The 22,840-nt window shown below is 39.4% G+C and overlaps 1 protein-coding gene across 1 annotated transcript in view; it reads right to left on the minus strand.

Annotated features, from left to right (window-relative positions):
• LOC120541569 (endoplasmic reticulum aminopeptidase 1-like) overlaps positions 1 to 20,766 on the minus strand; it is a 96,456-nt gene extending 75,690 nt beyond the window's left edge. The window contains exons 1-3 of the mRNA XM_039773327.1: positions 20,687 to 20,766; positions 18,547 to 19,068; positions 3,486 to 3,624 (exon numbers count right to left, since the gene is read on the minus strand). Coding sequence (XP_039629261.1) covers positions 3,486 to 3,624; positions 18,547 to 19,046 — 639 coding nt within the window. The 5' untranslated portion in view covers positions 19,047 to 19,068; positions 20,687 to 20,766. The remainder of the gene's footprint in view (positions 1 to 3,485; positions 3,625 to 18,546; positions 19,069 to 20,686) is intronic.
• Between the last annotated feature and the right edge of the window lie 2,074 nt (positions 20,767 to 22,840).

Consider the following 22,840-nt stretch of genomic DNA (forward strand, 5'->3'; position numbering starts at 1 on the left):
ATGACTGTTCCAGAAAGCACAATTCTGCTTTATTCCAGAATTATTTACAGTAATGTCTTGCAAATATATACAGTTCAATGCAAGAATGTAAAAAAAAGGAGTAAAATAAGTGCAGGGGCTACATACTATATTTACAGTGACTCCAAAAGCAAAAAGTGATGAGAAAATCTAACAAAAAAAGTAAAGAAAATGCCTTCTTCCTCAGACAGCTCCTGAAGGATGGACAGAAAAATAATTAAAATATAAAAAATGAAAAAATTATGCACAAAGACAGTAATGAAAAAAGTGAGCTACCACAACCACAGATGACTTCCACCAAATATATACAAATCGGAAGCAAACTGTTTTCACCAACTGCTCCACCAACTCCGCACTAAAGAAGCACTCTCTATAGCCCAAAGACTAGTCAAAAGATGTCCCGTGGTGGTTTGGAGTTTGGTTTTATGTAACTAGCCCTTGTGAAAGAAAACACATACTTTATATGTTATAATGTTTCAGTAATCACTTGGGATTAAATGACAAGCTCCAGGCTGCCTGAGGAAGGCTCATTGTGCGGGATGTGCTGGGGGGCAGAGAGACTGGAAATCCTGCTCTAGACTTCTGAGGCAAAGAACAAGGGTCTGGACAGGCAAGGCCCGACAAAGCCAGACACTACACACACACATAGCTTGAAAGAATTCTGGAGAATGAGCAGGCTATAAATCATGCACACGCATATATATATATATATATATATATATAGCATGGGGCATGTGCCTTGGCGTACTACCAGTTCAAGCCTGAAGAAGTCCTCTGACTTAAAGGCCTTCAAATCAGTAGGATGATACCAAACGCCAGTGCGACTTTGCCCTGCCACCACGTTCTCCCTCACTAGAGTGCTAGAACAGGTAAGTAACTTTTACCTCTACTATAACTTTTTATACATTCATGATGAACTATAAATAATTCTATCACAACAATACGTTTAAATCAGGGGTGTCCAACTCCAATCCTGGAGGGCTGCAGTGGCTGCAGGGTTTTCATTCTAACCCTTTTCCTAATCAATGACCAGTTTTCACTGTTAATTAACTTCCTTTCCCTTCCTTTTAACAGCCCTGTTTTTAAGGATTCAGTCCTCTGAAATGGTTATTTTCTTCAACTCCAAACCAGTTTTACTGCAACCCTTTTCTTAATGAGAATTTGTCTGTTAAAATGTTTTACTTCTGTTAAAACATTTTACTTAATTATATGGCTCTCATTCTGCCCCAGAAGATGTTTCCAAAACTGTTAACTTTTGTTTTTTCTAAGTGTACCGTCAAAATAGTTTGGTGACCTGGGCAGATCAGTCTTACTGAGTCCTTCACTTTTCTTTATTTTCTGATATTATATGATGGATACGGGTTAGCTGGCCATGTGCTGGCTCATTTTGTGTCTCATTATTGTTTGGCGGCTAATTAAGAAAATAGAAACAATTAAAGAGTCTGAGTCAAGTCAATTAAAACTAAGTTATTTAGCAGCAAAAAACTGGTCACTAATTAGGAAGATGGTTAGAAGGAACACCTGCAGCCACTGCAGCCCTCCAGGACCAGAGCTGGACAGCGCTGTTTTAAATTGTCTGCAGACTTGGCTTACTGATGCAGACGAGCACAATGGTATTCTGCCTCCCAGGTTCAAATCCTGAGGCTGTCTGCTTGGAGCCTGCACATTCTCCATCATCTCCAAAGACTTGTGTGTTGGGGTGTTGGGTTTATTGGCGATTCTAAATTTTCCTAATTGTGAGTTCAGGTGTGTGCAGGAATGCACCTGGCTTTCATGATTCAGGTGTTTTGTAACATGTAGACAATTTAATTCTGCCTTTACTTTTTAAACCATGACATAATTTTTTACAAGTTATTATTTTTTCATACAAATGTCACAGTTCTCCACCTACAAAATATGGCGGCACATGAGTTCTTTTGTCCAAGTTTATGGATACTGCGTGAATTCTTACATTGTGTTTAGCTATTTCAAAATCAGTTTGGGGAGTTAGGAATTTTGTATGTTTTGGTTTTCACTTTTGTTTTCTTTTTGATTCAAGATCTTTTTGGCTCCCGGTTAAGTTTAGAGCAGATTTCAAAATCCTTCTTTTAACATATAAAGCATTAAATAACCAAGGTCCAGCTTACTTGTCTAAACTTATCATGACTTACAAACCAGAGTGCACATTAAGATCTCAAGATGCCGGTGTGCTTATGATTCCAAAGATTAATAAAATAACAGTGGGAGGTCGAGCTTTTAGTTACAGGGCCCCTAAAAGGTGTGCCTGCTACTATAAGAGATCCCCCTTTCGGTCTCAGCTTTTAAATCCCTGCTGAAGACTCACTACTTCAGTTTAGCATATCCTGACTAGAGCTGCTGATTTACTGTACATACTGCATCTATGTTGTTAGTCATTTGCACTAAAACATAAGTAACATGATAGTTATAATCTGATACTAACCCTCACCTATTCTGTTTCTCTTCTCGGTACTCAAATGTGTGTTGTTGTGCCTGCTTATGGTAAAGTCATCCCTGATGGAGGATCGCTGGAATCATGGGAAAGAGAAGTCCCTTCATCAGATTGGCTGGCCCAGCACTGTTTCATGGCCAAATTGGGGAGGCAGCTTGATGGATGAGGTCTCCAGGATTATAAACAAATCCAAATCATATTATGTGATGTCATCCATTCTTAAATTCTGCTACGTACTTCTAAAATTTTTATTTTTATACTGTATTGAGGTTTTGTTCTGTTCTGTGTATTGTATTGTCCCCTTTCTTTTTGACACCCACTGCACGCCCAGCCTACCTGGAAAGGGGTTCTCTCTTTGAACTGCCTTTCCTGAGGTTTCTTCCATTTTTTCCCTACTGGGGTTTTTTGGGAGTTTTTCCTTGTCTTCTTAGAGAGTCAAGGCTGGGGGGCTGTCACACTTCTTGTGTGATTTTGGGCTATGCAAAAATAAATTGTATTGTATTGTATTGTATGAGCTCCACTGGTTTGTGATTATTATTTACTCTCATCATCTCTGCCTTGTAGCTTTCTATATAATGCATCTACTGAAAGTATTCAGACCTCTTGACTTTTTTCACATTTTGTTATGTTGTAGCCTAAAGGCTAACATCATTTAAATTCATTTTTCCTCTCATTCAAACCCCAGACAGGCAAATTAAAAATAGGAATATTTCCAAATTGATTAAAAATATCATACTGACACAAGTGTTCAGACCCTTTACTCAGTATTTTGTTGAAGCCCCTGGATTTAAATGTCAGATTGGGCATTGCCAACAAAAAGGCACACATGGCGCTGGCTACTGTCGCTAACTTCAATTCATGATGCATGATTGAGACTGAGTTATGCTGCTGGTGCAAGTGCCTTCACTCTAATAAAACAACAGCATTCTTTAAAATGACTCTCTGATATACCATAATACTACATTTCTTTTACAGATGGCAGGATGCTGCTCATTTAAATATTCATCATCCTACTTACCATTGGCATGTTAGAGATTGCATAATTCTGTTGACTGTGAACAACTGTCACAGAAAATAAGGCCTTCATGTGTGGCTCATCAAAACAAGGAAAGGCTTTGCGGGCGGAGGTGGGTTCAAAATGAGTAGCAGCCAGCATTCTGAAAAATTAGAAACAAGAAACAACAGCAGAAATTTAGTTTTGGTTTGGTTTCTCGACTTACTTAGCGATCAGTGTAGACATCAGGAGAATCCTCCCTTCACCCTAACCATGAGCATCTGTGGCTCATTAGTCACCATTGTGGAGGCCTTTAAGTTCCTTTTTTGAATCTAAGATGGGAAGTTAACATACATCATCTGCATTGTTAAAAAGGATCAACAGGAAATTCAGTGTCTAAGACAGTGAAAGAATCTTAAATTGCCATTTGCTAGTCCAGCTCTACACCGGGATCGCTGAATCTACCAGTATGTCCTCCATTACTGTAGATGAGCAGGTCAGACCTCGATGCATTATTTCATAAGCAAAGAACAATGGCCGTCACTTGCATAAACTCCAACATCTTTATCACTTCAGGTTTTGATTGATGCATTCAAGTTACTGCTGAGGCTTTCCATCTTGGACATCACGTCTTTCACTTCTGGGAAATGTGACAGGGCACCAATGGCAAAAACAACACGGTATCAAAAGTGTTTGTACGTCAGCCATGAATCTTGTTAACCTTTGTTCTATTTCTAACAAACTGTTTTGTGTTAAAATATTAATTAGTTTATATGCTGTCAAGAACTTATGGTTTCTTACAGTGACTTTGTTTTGTGAACGTTTTTAATTTGTCAGTATCTCCAAATTCCTTCTATATGTGAACATACTCGGCTAATGAAGTCATTCCTTTCCACTCCATGTGCAGCAACAATCTGATGCGAACATTTACAGACTTAGAATCATGCATCTGCAGTTACTCACTTTAGGGCCCCATGAATAAGCAGCAGGCAGTCTCAACTCAAACTAAGACAATAAGTTCACAAAGGATAGATGAAAATGCAAGTGACGATAGCTTCACTCCTTCGAAAAAGCATGAAGTGACAACAACATGTTTTCACTATCACAGATTGGTTGCTCTTCTTAGAGTCATCATCATCATCATCATATATAATAAAATGCAGAAATCTTCCACTTGTCACATGATTACTCACAAACTGCTGAGGCTAGTGCTTTGATCTTGGCCTTAATCAAAAGCTTTAGACTGAATGCTAGTGTTGGATCTGTACTAAAAACTTTGAATTTGGTATCAATACCAATGTTTGGAACTCTGTACCGGCACCATAGCATAGTTATGAAGCAAATAACAAATAGCTAGACCCCCACCCCATCTTACTCCAGCCTCCCTGATACACACCGCTGAACCACATTGACAAGCAAGAAGTAATTTTGAAAACACAGTAACTGAGCAGCAGAGAAACAAGGTGGATCATAGGCATGCAGGACAAAGTCTAGAATACTGAACCCAAGAATGCTCCAGGGGCAGAAATGCACGGTGACAATCAGAGAGCTCATCAAATTTAACCTTTTGTAGTGTTTATAAAACATAAGTATTATCAGCTTTGTTTTTATTTCTCTTTTATTTTAGAAACCATGGGTCTACATGTTTCACAAATTAAAACCAGAAGACACTTAATACTCAACTTAGAGAAAATGTAATTTTGAAAATAACATTTTGAAAAACAACAATCTGACACTCAGAGCTACTGTTATATCAAAGGAAAGGTGTTATTATTGTCATCTATCCCAACCCCACTCCTTACAAGAATGGATCCTGCTTGGTGGCTCCAAATGGCTTCTTTGTGCCCAAACTGGTGATGAATGTCACCTGGCCACCAGATTACCAGTGTCCCAATCTAGAATGACAGGAAGCAGTGGCATTGGCAGCAGTGGACATCAGGCTTCGCCACAAAAGAGTGTTGTTCGTACTAGTCGCATAAAGCAGCAAGAACAAAAGTAATATATTAAGGGTTCGGTAGATGGGATGACCGGGTGGCCTGCAGCTGGCACACTATACTTGAGCCCAGGACATCGAAAGTCATGAAACTGACATGGACAGTACAATGAGGACATAACACAAACAGCAGGAGATGGTGCATAATGCATTATGAAGGTTTATTTAGCAAAAATCCAGTGCACAACAAAGTCCAGTACAGTCTCTTATTAATTAAAAAAATAAAAACAGTGTTCATGGAAGTTAAAACCTCCTAAATAAATAAGTCAATAAATAAATAATCCAAATGGTGAAACTACTGTTAGGATCATATCTTTAAAAAACACTCTTAAGCTCAGGTGACAAAATATTTATTTAGGACCAAAATATTTATTTCATTTTAAAAGGAAAACAAACTTTTTTTTTATTTTTTTGGGGATTTTATGCACTGATGTGTTTGGCTCAGATATGACCAAAATGTTGGGTTTTTTTGTATTTCAAAACTAGAAAAATGTATTGCGACTACCTCAGATTTTGTTCAGTTATAGCTTTTTTATTGTGTTTTTATCACCTTTTGAACTGCCTGCGTCAGTAGTTCTCAAACTGTGGGGCGGGCACCCCTAGAGGGGCACGAAGTAACAAAAAGGGGGGCATGAAGATGTGAAACAAAGAAAACAAGAATCAAAAATATGAAAAATACAACTATTGAAACCAAAACAAATTAACTTAAACTACATTCTCGTAATAGAAAAAGAAATATAGAGATAGATAAATGTTGATAAAAGTTAAGTAGGTATAATAAAATATGCATCTATGTTATATCATTAATTAAAAAAGAACAAATTGGTATTAGTGTGCTCCTTTCAAAAAAACGTTAGGGGGGCGCAATTAAAACTGTTATAAAAACTCGGGTCGCAAATACGTGAAGGTTGAGAAACGCTGGCCTGTGTCATATGTGACCAAATTTAAAAGGGAAACAATGAATGAACGCTACTTGTTTTTCAATACATTAATTTGTGTTGACTTAAAATTTGTCATTACCTGCAGCTCACCGGTTACATTTTTTGTTTTGAAAATCTTGCCCAAACAGAATTTGTGATTGAATAGCAATTTAAGAGGCACCCCACCCCTTTCCAAAAACAGATTCTGACAAACAAATTCCTGACCTATACAAGAATTACAAGTATATACTGTATATACTGGTATATCGAGACCCCATTTTTTTGCCTTCATGGAGTCCTAGCAAGTTTACAAGATGTAATTCAGAAACCACAAAACCAAAGCTGACAGGTTTACAAATACAAATAAAATTTACACAGAAACAGTAAGAACAAAATAAAAGCCACGTCCCTGGGGTTTTGTTTGAATCCTGCAGCATACATTCTCATAGCATTAATATTTTTCATACAATCTCGCAGCAAAACAGATACATCCAATCCTACCCTATGTCATCATGGGAATCTTTGAAATGAAGTGCTTTGGAGACTCATTGTCCCTTCTTTAAGACAGAGAGTTTTATTGACCTTTCCAGAAGCCGCAGTGGTTCAATCTGCTTGACTGGCGCTAAATAAAACTGGTCCCCTCTTCACTCCACAACCCATTTAAAATGTCCCTCTGTACAGTTTCCCAGCTCTGTGAAGTTCTTCCATCTTTTAAAGACTCAACCTATCTCATTATTTAACTACCATACATTTTAAGAAATTGTAAGTGCAGTTTTCAGGCATTTCTGGATACAGCACCATTAATATGTTTAATGTATTCCATGAGTTATTTCATGAGCATATAAGAGTCTGTGTCCTCAGAACTGATAAAATGCCAGGCTCCCTCTAACATCCCTCTGCTCCTCTCTTCCAAGGCATCTGCCCCAAACTGTGACCCTGGCATGAAGGAGGTGATCCTTTAGAGCAGGGGTGCCAAACTCAGTATCTGCAGGCTTGCACTTGAGCCCATTTTGTAATTAGTGACAAATGACTGCTGCTATTGGAACAGACTATACTTTTATGACTTTACTTTAAATTACTTCAACCCTAAGGTTCAGAAGGCTGTTTGTTTTACTTCTTCTTAGCCATCAGCCCAAGAGAAATTAAATGCAAAGTGAAGTTTTTTAAAGCAGCACGCCGCTTTTTGTGGGTGTGTGTGGTAGCTGTGCTAGTTATGCTGGTACTCCTTCGCTGAATCCTGCTTTTAATGTCATTGGAATTTTATTGGACTGAGACACCCTGAGTCCCTGTCGGAGACAAATGTACTTGAAGCTATCTGTCTGTTTAAATAAAACATTCAGCACATTTAGGGTTAGAAAATAAGATCACATACTGTATAACGTTTAACTTTAGATTTTGATCTCCATAAACAGCTTACATAGAAGAACCAGGGTTCTGAACCCATGATTTTGAGACTTCACATAATACTTTAGAACAAAGGTGGGTTTCTGGACTAAATCATTTACACTACTAGTCAAAAGTTTTAGAACTCCTCTGTTTTTCTTCAAATTTGATCAGTTGAAATGCAGTGAAAGCCCTAAAATGGTAAAACGGTAAGCAGTAAACTGCCACAGGTTTAAATTTAAAGTTTAGGCTATCAAAATCAAAAAAACAAAGGACATTTCAGAATATTACAAATGGGCCTTCTTCAGGGATCAACTAATTAGTTACAATCTATAGATGTTCTGTAGCAATGAAAGTAAATTAAGCCTTGCAAGTTGAAGCAAACAGTTTGCACAGGTGTCCCAACTCCTGGCGATTACTTAAAAACCCTCCATCTGTCTTAAGGCAGAGTGGTAACAGACTGTTACTATACCCTCTCAAGTACTAATTGGACAATATTACACTACACAATGTTGTCAGTTCAAGTACAAATGCAAGAAAATGTAAATTGTCAAGACAGAGCATTATTACACTTAGAAGTGTATGCCTTTCATTTTGAGAAACTGCAAAACAAATCAAAGTATCAGTGAGCACAGTGGGGTCCTACACAATCCAAAGGCAACTGGAACCTAGAAGAAACTCTATAGGCTACCTGATAGCGCAAACAGCGATAGCAGCTGACAGAAAACAATGGAAACAAAAATTAGCTTTCTGTGGTTTATTGTTAAGATACATATGAAATCTGTTATAAAATACAAATATTAACTTTTAAAAGCATTCGCTGATGTACAAACAGCTGTACATGTATATGCTGCCTATAGGAGTTGAGGGATGGAGGTTGCATTGTGTTCTGTGGAAGAATAATTTTAGGGTAACATAGCATTCATCTTAAAGAAATAGCAAAAAGGGTTAATAAATGTGGGAAACCAAATAAAGGTCAAGTGAACAACAAAATGTACACTGAAATATAAGAATTGGTTTAGGAAAAATACTGAGATGGTCAAGTAAATAAAGAATGTAACAGAAGAAAGGTTGATGTAATATACAAAATGTACTGAAGGATTACTAAGAAATCAGCAGATGTCCTATAAACGAGAATGGACAGAAATTTCAAGGGTTTTTGGCGCAACTCAAAGGGGGTTTAAGAAGAACCAGAATATAATATAATAGACTTTTATTTTATATAACTCATGTGGGTGTAAACCAATGAACCAACCAGAGTAAAATGTATGCATTGCTTGACACTGTATGTAAATTCAACAGTTTATAAAATGAACCTCTATCCTTTGTTTCTCTGACCATTCTTATCATTCTGACCATGCTGTTACAGACTGCTTTTGAAGAATGCTCCCTCCACGGCATTTTGCATTAAAAGATACAATGAACAGCTTTTCTCCTGCCTGATTACTGAATTGTCCTGTTAGAGGACGTTTCTTTCTTTAATAAGATGTTAAATTTAGACCACAGTTCCTTGGGTGCCTTTACTGCACTTAGAAACAAATTGGACTTACAAACACACTCTCTGAACGGAACTTGTTCGTATGTAGGGAACTTACTATACACTGTAGAAAGTTGTCAGTTCCAGTGATGATGGCAAGCAAACAGCAAGAAAATAAATAAAACAAGACAGAAAATTATTACCCTTAGAAATGGTGGCCTTTAATTTAGAGAAACTGCAAAAAAAATTTGTCTGTGAATACGGTGACGCCCTACACAATCAAAAGGCAATTAGAAACAGGAAGAAACTCTGATAGGAAGAGATCTGGCAGATACAAAGTCACAATCCTATCACAGGGTCACCAGTTTGCATGATAGGCCCCTCACAGCACGTCAGCTTTTAAAGTTAAGGGATTTTTAAAGATTAGCTTGTAAAGCTTGAGATAACTGCTAGTTCAGCCCTTTAAAATCACACATAGTTAAATAATATGCAGTAGTTCCCTTTTAAATCACGTTTGAGACGTATAAAAAATCTAGCCTGGGCTGTATAATTTGTAATTATATTACTTAATATAATTTGTATAACAATCAATCTAAAACAAGCCCTTTTTCTATTCAAACTCACCCCACATTTTAAATACAGGTATCTTCAGTTGACCCTAAGAAAAACATCTTGTGGAAGCAAGCGGCCCACATGGCTCAGGGAGGGGTTGATGGTTCCAGCACAGGCCGATTTCACACTTCAGCTAAATCAGGTTTCCCAGTGACGGACTCTGAGTAAAAAACAGTTTTAGCAATGAAGCTGATTTCCCAGAGAGAAAGACCAAGTTGCAGACCCAGTCAGCTTTTAGCCGACCCCCCTGCGAGCAGCCCCTGCTCTCTCTCTACACACAGAAAGTAAAGTCAGGCTCTGCAAGCACCCCAATCGTGGGAAGGACTCTGCAAGTTTGCTTGCAAACAACTGAGCCTGCATGTTTCGAGCACCCACCCCCTGCTGGGTGACCCTCAGAGAGCTCACCGGCTGATAGTCTCAGGAATTTGTTAGGATTAGGTCATGTACAAACCTAAACTTTGATTTATCACCTTTAAAGACATGGAGCAGTCTTGTGCTACAAACGCCTTGTGTCTCTTTTTAACACTTCTGCCTGTAAAAGCTCTCTATTCCTTCCGTGGCCTCAGGTTTAATAGGGGCTTGCACCCAGGCTAATGAACAAGGCCCTGTACATGTCGAGATGCCGGCCCATGCCTGCCGTCCCTTACACTATATAACATGTTTGGTTATTCATTTTGTATGTATAATATAATGAAGTTATTTTTAAAAGTAACCCCACACCGCACAAGAGAGACAGATTCCACGTGTGTTTTAGGATTTGCTGCGATCAGTGATTTTTAGTGTTTTGCTTAGCTCATTTCTATCACCTAGGAGCCTTTGGACAAAGGAAAACTCTGTAAATACACTTGTGCATTTAAACGGAGATTTATAAGAATGCACAGGAGGCCATAGTGAGGTGTGCTGGTTTAACTATAGGCAGGGGATGTAAGAAGCCCTTTTTGCACCTCTGAAGTTCATCGAACTAAAATCATGTTTTTTTTTAAATCAGCAGCTTTAGCTCATGCTAGTGACCTCACAAATGGGAGCCAACTGCTCAGCACGCTTGTATAGCTCACAAAATAGCAGAGCTAATTACTCTTTCTTCTTAAACTAATGATCAGATATTCGGGTAATTCTTAATGAAACACTAAAGTGCTAGTGAACAAAAATACATGTTCAGTAGCCAAGTAAAATGACCGGTTGCTTTAACATGAAAATAAAGCATCTTTAGAAAATAAAGCATCTAAAAGCATCTTTGTAAAGGTCAGATTTTAAAACATTATAAGAAAAATCCTTGTTTCCAAAAGAGTTCTGCCCATTTTTCCAACAGTTTTCCTGATTGATCTTTGGAAGCATCAGTGCCTTTCTGATCACATCCACCCCAAACAAAGCATAGAACTTAATTTCTGTACTCATTTTAAATGATAATAGCCAGTATAAAGTCCCTAAAGGAACTGGAGACATCTGATATCTTCTGTCATATATGTTTTCTTGCCAGCCCAAGTCATTCAGATTCTGCTTACAACACAAATGTACGATTATTTTTTCTCAAATGGCCAGTTCTTTGGCCTGCTAATCATGAAAAAATCAGATTTTATTCTCATGACACTTTATTTGCATATTTTATTATACCTACTTAACTTGTATCAGCATTTATCTATCTCTATATTTATTTTTCTGTATCAGAAGGTAGTTTAAGTTAATTTGTTTTGGGTTCAATAGATGTATTTTTTCATATTTTTTCATATTTTCGACTCTTATTTTCTTTTTTTCACATCTTCGAGTCCCCCTTTTGTTACTTCGCGCCCCCTACTGTTGTCCGCCCAGAGTTTGAGAACCACTGTGTAGGGTTTTATTTTGTAAAACACTCTGCGGCATTTCAAGCTAAGTTAGATTCCCTTGTTTATTCAGCCGTCCACCGGTGTTCCATTTTTGTTATAAATTGTATTTAGTCTCTCTTTATTTACTAAGCATTTTATATGATGATTAGAAAACAGTTATCTTGTTCAGGCTTTAATTTAAAACAGCATTTTCATCAACAGGTTATAACCACTTTGGTAGTCAGGGGGCTTTGTATAATACAAAGTTTTAGAAATTCTGTGAATGCTTGGTAATAGCCTTCCATTTTACATTAGTTATGAGCCCCTGAAAATAAGAACGGTTATAGTAGGTTATAGGAGCCTGTATACTACAGGGCTGATGATTAGGCTTTGGACACGTTAGGCCAATCAGGATGGAAAATGTTTTAGTGAATAGCTACATCATATCTATTATATGCGTCAGCCCAAGGATTATAATTTTACTAAAACAGTGAGGGTTATTCTTTCTTTTAGGTAGTCCAGGTGACATAGGACAGCTGTCATTGAAAACTGCTTTTCCCCTCTGTTTGTGAAAAAGCACCCTTGGTTTTAGTAGCATTCAGGGTCAAGGGATGTAAGTTTGAACTGTGATTCCAAGTGTCTGCAAACTTCTTGAATACGAGTCCAAGGACCAGGGTTTGTGCAGGGATCATAGTCAGGGGCAGAGTTAAGCTAGACATTATTATTCCAAAATGAAACATTGACTCGCCCCTATCACAAAGATAAGATAGGAAAAACTAAAATTTACAAATACTAAGTCACAGAGGAGATTAAAAAACATCTTAAGAACGGATAAACAAGGGATCACCTTGTCTGACCACCGGTCTGATTGGTTAAGGAAACTGTCAAGAGCATTTTGATGGATGTCTCTTATTCGGGTCAGTGAAAGGTACTTCGGCATAAAAAACCTAAGGTCTCGGGGTTATGGTCGCTGTGAATAGTGAGCACAGTAAAGAGAATACAGAACACACGCCGCACTCGTCCTATCTCATTTGAAAGACCCGAGGTGAATTTTGAACATCATGTCCTATGACCGGTTAACACTGTGGACCCAGGCACTAGATCTCCAGGCTCCTATAACCTACTATAACCGTTCTTATTTTCAGGGGCTCATAACTAATGTAAAATGGAAGGCTATTACCAAGCATTCACAGAATTTCTAAAACTTTTTATTATACAAAGCCCCCTGACTACCAAAGTGGTTATAACCTGTTGATGAAAAAGCTGTTTTAAATTAAAGCCTGAACAAGATAACTGTTTTTAATCATCATATAAAATGCTTAGTAAATGAAGAGAGACTAAATACAATTTATAACAAAAATGGAACACCGGTGGACGGCTGAATAAACAAGGGAATCTAACTTAGCTTGAAATGCCGCAGAGTGTTTTACAAAATAAAACCCTACACAGTGGTTCTCAAACTCTGGGCGGACAACAGTAGGGGGCGCGAAGTAACAAAAGGGGGACTCGAAGATGTGAAAAAAAGAAAATAAGAGTCGAAAATATGAAAAATAGATGAGATAGATAGATAGATACATCTATTGAACCCAAAACAAATTAACTTAAACTACCTTCTGATACAGAAAAATAAATATAGAGATAGATAAATGCTGATACAAGATAAGTAGGTATAATAAAATATGCAAATAAAGTGTCATGAGAATAAAATCTGATTTTTTCATGATTAGCAGGCCAAAGAACTGGCCATTTGAGAAAAAATAATCGTACATTTGTGTTGTAAGCAGAATCTGTATGACTTGGGCTGGCAAGAAAACATATATGACAGAAGATATCAGATGTCTCCAGTTCCTTTAGGGACTTTATACTGGCTATTATCATTTAAAATGAGTACAGAAATTAAGTTCTATGCTTTGTTTGGGGTGGATGTGATCAGAAAGGCACTGATGCTTCCAAAGATCAATCAGGAAAACTGTTGGAAAAATGGGCAGAACTCTTTTGGAAACTAGGATTTTTCTTATAATGTTTTAAAATCTGACCTTTACAAAGATGCTTTTAGATGCTTTATTTTCATGTTAAAGCAACCGGTCATTTTACTTGGCTACTGAACATGTATTTTTGTTCACTAGCACTTTAGTGTTTCATTAAGAATTACCCGAATATCTGATCATTAGTTTAAGAAGAAAGAGTAATTAGCTCTGCTATTTTGTGAGCTATACAAGCATGCTGAGCAGTTGGCTCCCATTTATGAGGTCACTAGCATGAGCTAAAGCTGCTGATTTAAAAAAAAAACATGATTTTAGTTCGATGAACTTCGGAGGTGAAAAAAGGGCTTCTTACATCCCCTGCCTATAGTTAAACCAGGACACCTCACTATGGCCTTCTGTGCATTTATATAAATTTTTAAATGTTTGAATGCACAAGTGTATTTACAGAGTTTTCCTTTGTCCAAAGGCTTCTAGGTGATAGAAATGAGCTAAGCAAAACACTAAAAATCACTGATCGCAGCAAATCCTAAAACACACATGGAATCTGTCTCTCTTGTGCGGTGTGGGGTTACTTTTAAAAATAACTTCATTATATTATACATACAAAATGAATAACCAAACATGTTATATAGTGTAAGGGACGGCAGGCATGGGCCGGCATCTCGACATGTACAGGGTCTTGTTCATTAGCCTGGGTGCAAGCCCCTATTAAACCCGAGGCCACGGAAGGAATAGAGAGCTTTTACAGGCAGAAGTGTTAAAAAGAGGCACAAGGCGTTTGTAGCACAAGACTGCTCCATGTCTTTAAAGGTGATAAATCAAAGTTTAGGTTTGTACATGACCTAATCCAAACAAATTCCTGAGACTATCAGCCGGAGAGCTCTCTCAGGGTCACCCAGCAGGGGGTGGGTGCTCGAAACAGCCCGCTCAGTTGTTTGCAAGCGAACTCGCAGAATACTTCTGTGCTGGAACCATCACCCCCTTCCTGAGCCATGCGGGCCGCTTGCTTCCACAAGATGTTTCCTTAGGGTCAACTGAAGATACCTGTATTTAAAATGTGGGGTGAGTTTGAATAGAAAAAGGGCTTGTTTTAGATTGATTGTTATATAAATTGTATTAAGTAATATAATTACAAATTATACAGCCCAGGCTAGATTTTTTAGACATTTCAAACGTGATTTAAAAGGGAACTACTGCATATTATTTAACTATGTGTGATTTTTAAAGGGCTGAACTAGCAGTTATCTCAAGCTTTACAAGCTAATCTTTAAAAATCCCTTAACTTTAAAAGATCCATCCGTCATGGGCAGAGGTCTACGTGGTGTTCACACTTTATTTTATTTTATGACACTGTGTATTTGACCTATAATCTTCTCTTGCCTGTCATGGAGCTCTGTCTAATTACCTGAAGTTACTGGAATTGGGAAGTGATGAACTATTTTGGTAAGAATATGTTTTAAGGTCTACATAAGTAAGAGTATAAAGGGGAAAAGTGTCACCCTAGGGCCCTCCTATGACAAAACAAAAATCATAATTGGACTTTTCTGTTTTTAACTTTTTAATTAAAAATAGTAAATTGATTTCTAATTATCACCTGTGTAAATAGAAATAATTTCAGTTTTTTGAGTAGACAGAAAATATCAAAATTTTGCGCTAGTGTAACAGTAAGTGCTTTTACATGCACGTACAAAACTGGGTTAAGGTAGAAAACCTGCTTTCTTATAAATATCCGTTTAAATGCACAAGTGTATTTAGAGAGGTTTCTTTTGTCTGATGTTAGAAAGACCCCGGAAAATAAGCTCTAAGGTTAAGCTCTGTATATATGTGAACATTTTTGATATCAGCCACCAATCTTTAAAAATCCCTTAACTTTAAAAGATCCATCCACAGAGGGTCTGCGCGGTCTCGAGCCCATTGAAATTATGGGGGTAGGGGAGTTTACTGACAGCTGCTGCCAAGCAGGCGATCTCGCAGGGGCTCACCCAGCAGGAATGGGTGCTCAAAGCACACAACTATGTGAAGGCGTTCACGCTCCACGCTGCAGCAGGGGCTGTCTCAGCCCGTGCCTGCGCTCTGAGAGAGAGAGAGAGAGAGAGAGACAGAGCACACAGGCCTGCTTACATGGTGGTCTGCTAAAAGCGGGGCTGCTTGATTTCTTTCTGAGAAACCTGCTCCATTGCTAAGAATGTTTTTACTGCAGAGTCTGTCACTGGGAACCTGATTCAATGTTGGTTGAGGAATTTCTGTGAGATGGAAAAGGATGGACCTGTAAGTGATAAAGCAAAAATGAGATAGATATTTTAATTGCGTGTTCATATTAAAATCATAGATAGAACCGAAGAAAATGTTTCGCTTTTTTATACAGCAGTTTCAGATGTGGCTGGGAAGTGGTGGGGAGACCGGCCTCTAGGTGCGGCCTGACCCGGGGGCTTTGGCGGTTCCAGAAACAGTGTGTGATCACGCTGACTGACTCAGACCGTGTCTTTGATCTCACAGTTTGTTATCTGTGTGTGAGATGGAAAAAAAAAGCAGCTTGACTTAGTTTAAAGCAAAGATGAGATGTTTTCATGGCGTGTTCATCTTAAAATCATAGATAGAACAAAATGCTTCGCTTTTTAGGCTCTCGGCAGGGAAATGTGGGGGACTGGGAAGTGTGGGTGACTGGGCAGTTTGGGGAGGCTGTCCGTCAGGTGCTGCCTCTGGCCCAGGGGCCGAGACAGGCCCCTTAGGCCGGCAGGGTACGGATGGGAACGTCCTCGGATAGGTGCTGGGGCGACTTTGGGCTTGTCTGAGCTGTTCAGGACAGGCCCGGGGCATGTCTGAGCTTGTCGAGGTAAAGGCTGTAACACGCCCGGGCATGTCTTTCGGGAGAGGGGGGGCGGTGGTGAGTTCAAACAACGGTCAGACATCCATCAAATGGACCGTTGACAGTTTATTTCACCCGGCAGGTGCAGAGCGGGTTCAACCAGCGGTCAGGCATCCATCAAATAGACCCTTGACAGTTTATTGAACCAATCGGGGCCAGGGGCGGGTTCAAGGAGGAGTCTGGGCGGGGACGGGGGGCCCTGGACCAATCCAACGCTGGGGGGGCGGTGCAAAAGGGGAGGGGCGAGGTCATGTGGAGGGGCGTGGGAATTCCGACGTGACGTCATCAGGAGGTGACGGGGTGTTACTTCCGGTCTTGCGTCATCGGGGTGCGACTTCCGGTATGACGTCAGAGGGGGCAGGGCTTACAAGTCATTAATCATTTTGATTGACAGCTCTAATTGCGATTTTGACACTTGCCGCCTGCCTATAACTACTTATGAGGATCAAATAAAATGGCAGCTATGTTTACAAAAAAAAAATGAACTGTACAGTACCTGTTCATACTAAACAGTGCACCACTAGACCAAGTAAAATGGTGGTGAAAAGAGCTCCCGTTAAGGCATTTTTGCTATTGGTAATGGAAAACCACAGGAGAAGCCGTACACAGCAAACAGTCAATGTGCCGAATGAAAGACACTATAGCATTACCACAGATGAGACTGAATCGTTGAAACAACTCAAATAAGTTAGCTTGACTGTCTAGTTGTAAATACCAAATGTGCCACACCAGTATATGGTCGCAGTGCTACGCATAGACCACAGGACCACTCTGAAGACTAGCTGCTGTTGTATCATGGAATGATGCCGTAGTAAGAGAGAGAGATAAAAATTCATCTTTAAGCTTAAGTTAACTTACATACGTACATTATTAAGCTCTTTAACTAATAACTGCAATTGTACGTAGCTTTTTTATATTCTTGAAGTTTCAAGACTTTTGCTCAGGTTCTTTTCTAATTTGCTTCGATTGCATACTCAGTTGCACCCCGGCCATTTAAAGAGCACAGACTGGAGGAAATAATTTTTTAGGACAAATCATGTGGGAGGAGCCTTTTCAGCTTCAGATTTTGCTACTCTTCACTGCAAACTTTATGATGACTTGTCCCCCAGATGTGTATTCTTGTTACAGAATAACACTTGGTCATGCCAGAGTTACATTAACTTATTTGTCTGATGCCTTCATCCAATGTGACTTACAGCATTTATGGTCCAATCAGTTACATTTCTTTTGGCATTCCAATTGGAGCACAGGCAGAACAAGTGGCTCGATCATGGGCACACAGTGTTAATAGCGGGATTTGAACCCACAACCTCAGGACTTGAAGTCCAAAGCCTTGATTTCTACACCACACTAATCTGCTTCAGGCCACAAATCATTTGGATGTTATGTTATAAATCTCAAAACATAAGAATGACCAGGCAGGAAAACAGAGTCTCTAACACGCTATTATATTGATAACAAGTTCCATTACTGGCAAAGAATTGACTTCTTATTAAGGAATTGGGCTGCACACTGTGGCCCTCCAGCCCTGCCCTAACTATGAATGCACCAGGGTGTCTTCAAGCGAGAGCCTCCAGTATGTAGTCAGCCAAGCTTTAGTGTGCCCTCCTTCAGCTCTTTAACACTTCATACAGACTCACGCCACCCTTGACCAGAGTGGGTCCTTGGCTTCGTGCCATCTCTCACTCCTGCCAAGAGGCCAATGCTGCCCTCTGTGCACATTCTTTCAACTTTGATGATTACATTTATTGAGCTGAGGCATTTTCCACATGGGCTCATCTATTTAAATACTTAATTACACTGAAAAATAATGTACACTTTCTTTGCTGGTGCCACTTTAAATAATGTAAATGCCTCCAGATAATAAAAAATTTGAAACTCTGCTGAGGAAACAAATGAAACCAAATGAGGGAGCTTAATTTGGAAACAAAATACCCCGAGGGATTCCAAATTCACACTACACAAACGCTGACCTTGCTTACAAAGAGCCAGCTTTCTTCAAACAAGGCGGCTTTGGCCGAAAGCCAAGAAATGCCTGTCAGTCACGTACCTCTGTGCCCCAGACTTGGTTGTGTAGAACACTTTGTAAAATCCTGAAAAGCTTGTGGAGAGCGGAGCCGTGTAGCCGATTGTCAGGTCATATTTGCGCCCAGCCTCCAGGCTGGTGTTAGAGATGAAGGCCACCTGCTCGTTGTTGGGGGCCTGGAGTACCTGCAAGGAGATGTTCTTCTGAGTGTGAATGGCCTCCAGAAATGCTTCACAGATGTTAAGGTTCTTGCTGTGCAACACAATGAATCTGCTGCACTTCATGACAGCTATCAGGATCTTCACCTGTCCTTTGAATGTCTGAGTGGCAAAGTCCACGTGAATGTTGAGGTGATAATGCTCAGGAACTATGAAAGAAGGCAGTCGGGCGCTCCTCCATGGGAAAGTCATTCTGTTTGTGGCTAGACAGGACTCTGAAGGGGCACAGTTGTCTGCCTGTATTAGTGCCATACCACTGGTGCCAACCATGGTCAGCACAAAGATCGCCTTTAAACTGATGGGCATCCTTCCTGCTTTGTGAGTACCCCTGTTATGAAAAAGACAAGGTCGGGAATCTCATTTAGAAGCCATGCACCACAAAGACCATAAATATAAATCACACATTACTAAATTAGTGCACCCAATGAGAGCAGCCTGTCAGAAGTTTGGGGGAGGAGGGTGCACACTTCACACCTGTCCATAACTCCCTCCATCACATCTCAAACACAATATGAATTTCAAGGTCACAGGAGCCCATACATTTATTAACACTCCTTTATTCAATGCCAGGGGACTCATGGCCAATCTGCACAGTACCACTCATTCCATGGCACGAACTGACCCTGGAAGGGGTGCCGGTGTGTCGGTCTCTGTCATATAGATAGACAGATAGATAGATCTAAAGAGCACTATATAATACTGTAGATGGACAGACAGTATGAAGTTTCTGAACTCTTTTAGAACCCAAAAACGGAACAACACGCTGAAGAGCACCTGCCACGTCTGTGGAAGACTGCTTGAACCACAGGTTCGCAGAGCACTGCGGAAACAACTATAAACCAATCGAGATTGTGCTATATGTGTCTGTCACCAATTGGTGATGCAAGGGACCTAATAAATGCAGGGAACAGTATTACTTGGCCACAACCCTGCCTGTTTGCTGTATCTGTATATAGGAAAGTGGTAGCTTCTACTGCAATAAACAACCATGCTGTTCCTGTTTCAAGTTGAATAAAGCTAGTTTTGCTAAAGTACTGAGACTCAGCCTTGTGTTTTGGGGTGCAAGACAGTGACTCAGGTAGATAGATAGATAGATAGATAGATAGACAGATAGATAGATAGATAGATAGATAGATAGATAGATAGATAGATAGATAGATAGATAGATAGATAGATAGATAGATAGATATTTATTATTATTATAGATTATTATAAAAGGCATGGAGAACAAAACATAAATAAGTAAATACTAAAAAGTACAAATGGTCAATTGTTAGTGTCAGAATGTAGAGTTGTGAGCAGGTCCTGAGTCTCTTGTGTTGTCAACAGAGTTATAAAATCTCACAGCAGTAGGAACAAATGATCTTCTAAAGTGTTCTGTTCTACAGCACAGCAAGATAAGACAGCTGCTGTGTTTCCTTCCTTGTCCTACAAAAATGTTGTGGAGATGGTGACTGCTACTGTCAGGGACGGCCTGTACCTTCCTCCACCACCATTCCCAGTGAGTCCACAGTTCTACCCAGCACCAACCTATCCTTTTTCACCAGCTTGTCCAGCCTCTACATGTACTTATCTGTCATACTGCCTCATCAACACAAATCTGGGGAGCTGGCTTTTCTGGTAGCACAACACGCAAGACAAGATTGCAGCCCAGTGTGAGTCACCCATCTACCAAATAGCATATCCTGGGGGAGAAAATTAAGCATGGTTCGGGGGGTAGGGGGGAGTGTTCAAACTGAACACTGAAATTGCTAACAGCAGCAACACTTACACAACACATATCAAATATGAAAATGCCTCAGAGTGCTTCACAGTAATATTGGCTAAAGAGATTGCTAACCACTGCACAATCTGGCTACCCTTATACATTAAAATTCCTTGACACTGCTAAAACCTTTCATCTTTATAATTTATATTTTTACACTTTCTTCAGAGTTCGTATTTACCTGTGGTGCTGCCAAAGCTTAGATCCGTTTTCCGTCAGGTCTGATTGGTTCCCAGAAGCTTCTGCAGTGGATGATGATGATGATGGATTTCTTCTCCTTTTCTAATTTGCATGCCTGTTAAGAGTGCTTTTGTTGGCTTCAGGTCATGTGCTCCACATTTTCTAAATGATAAGAAGTTACAATTGAAAATGCAAACGAGTGGCGTGGTTTATCTGCTTTGCAGGCTGACTCTGCCTTTTCATCACAGTTTGACCGCTTGCCTTTAGTAAAGGAAGCCAGGATACCTCAGAGAAGGAGATGATGGATGCGATAGCACATTTTCAACACATTGCAAGGTGAATGTGACAGATCAGGTATTAAAAGACCAAAAAAAAAAGAAAACAGAAATGAACAGAGGGAACAAAACAGGTCAATGGTGTAACACAGGAGCAGACAGCACAATGTGAATTTTGCCATCATTTTCTGTTTTACAAAATGGCCTGAGGGTTACTTGGAGACCTCACCGCTGTAACAGAATGCCACAATTCTGCCCTTTCTGCTTGATGACATACACTTGGAAGTCCACTGAAATGTGATAAAAGATAAACTACAGAGCAAAAAGAGTGCTGGGAAAAAGATTTTATCCCTTCAAGACATCCTATTAATTTGTGACAATAAATTGCTGCAGAAATTTAGACAAAATGTAATATTAGACAATAGGAACCAGACTAAACATGTAACACCTTTCTAAATTGCTACTTAATGTACACTACCAGTCAAAAGTTTTAAAACACCTCAGATTTTCTTCAAATTTAATTAGTTGAAATGCAACGAATGACCGACAATAGTGAAAAGGTAAGCAGTAAACAGCCAGAGGTATCAATTTAAAGTTTAGGTTATCAAAAAATGAAAACAAAGGGCATTTCAGAATATTACAAATGGGCCTTCTTCAGGGAACAACTAATGGGCTATATCCTACAAATGTTCTGCAGCAGTTAAAGTAAATTAAACCTTGCAAGTTGAAGCAAACAATTTGACCAGGTTTTCCAACTTCTAATGGTTACTTAAACACCTTATGTCTGTTTAAAAGCAGAGCTGGAACAGATTGTGTTACTACACTGTCTCAAGTAATATTTAGACAATAGTCCTGTGATAATGACAAGAAAACAGCAATTAACAAATGAAACAAGACAGAGCCTTATTACCCTTAAAAGTGTATGCCTTTTATTTAGAGAAACTGCCAGAAAAATCAAAGTGTCAGTAAGTACATTGGTGTCCTACACAATCCACAGGCAATTGGTAACTGGAAGAAACTCTGATAGGAATCTGGCAGACAAATCAGAAGACAGGTTTCTGAGGGGCACCAGCTTGCGTGATAGGCACCCCAGTAACACAGACTGTTTACTACCCCTTCTGAAATACTAAGTTCACCTGCCTTGACCATGTGAATCAGTAATTGCCCCGTAGTTGCTAATTCAGCAACAGTTGAACAAAGTTAATTTGACTTAGCTGACCGAACACATCCTCTGTTGAATCTAAACCTCTTCTTACAGGTATATTAACCCTTACAATGAGAGTGAAGTAGTCACCCTAAGCTTTTTTACCAGAATGCTATGCTTCATTCAAAAGAGATTCCAGAAGAGAAGGGGGTGTTGGGTACAGTTATTGACACTTAACAATCAGGAAAGAGTTACAAAGCCACTTTTAAAGGTCTAGGACTCCAGCACATCAGAGTCAGAGCCATTATCTCCAAATGGAGAACATGTGGAACAGTGGGGAATCTGCCCAAGAAATGCCGGCCTAAAAAAATTACCCTAAGGACAAATTGCCAATGCATTTGTGAAGTTACAGAAGGTCCCAGAAGAATATTCAAAGAAATGTCAATGTTCATGTCTTCACAATAAGAAGGAGGTCGAGTTGGGATCAATAGGTTAGCAGCAAAGAAAACATGTGCTATCCAAAAGCAATGCTCAGTGTAATAAAACACCTAGAGGATACCACACCATTTGGAGTAATGTTCTATGGGCAGACAACTCAAAGGTAGAACTCTGGATCCCACTATGTCTGGTGTAACACAACATGGAGATATTAGTGTAATGGCATGGGGATGCTTTGGAAGAATTTGTCATTACAGAAAGAACAGTGAGTTATGTATTTTACCAGATAAGATGATTG

Source organism: Polypterus senegalus, chromosome 12 (assembly GCF_016835505.1).
Source record: "Polypterus senegalus isolate Bchr_013 chromosome 12, ASM1683550v1, whole genome shotgun sequence".
Lineage (NCBI taxonomy): Eukaryota > Metazoa > Chordata > Cladistia > Polypteriformes > Polypteridae > Polypterus > Polypterus senegalus.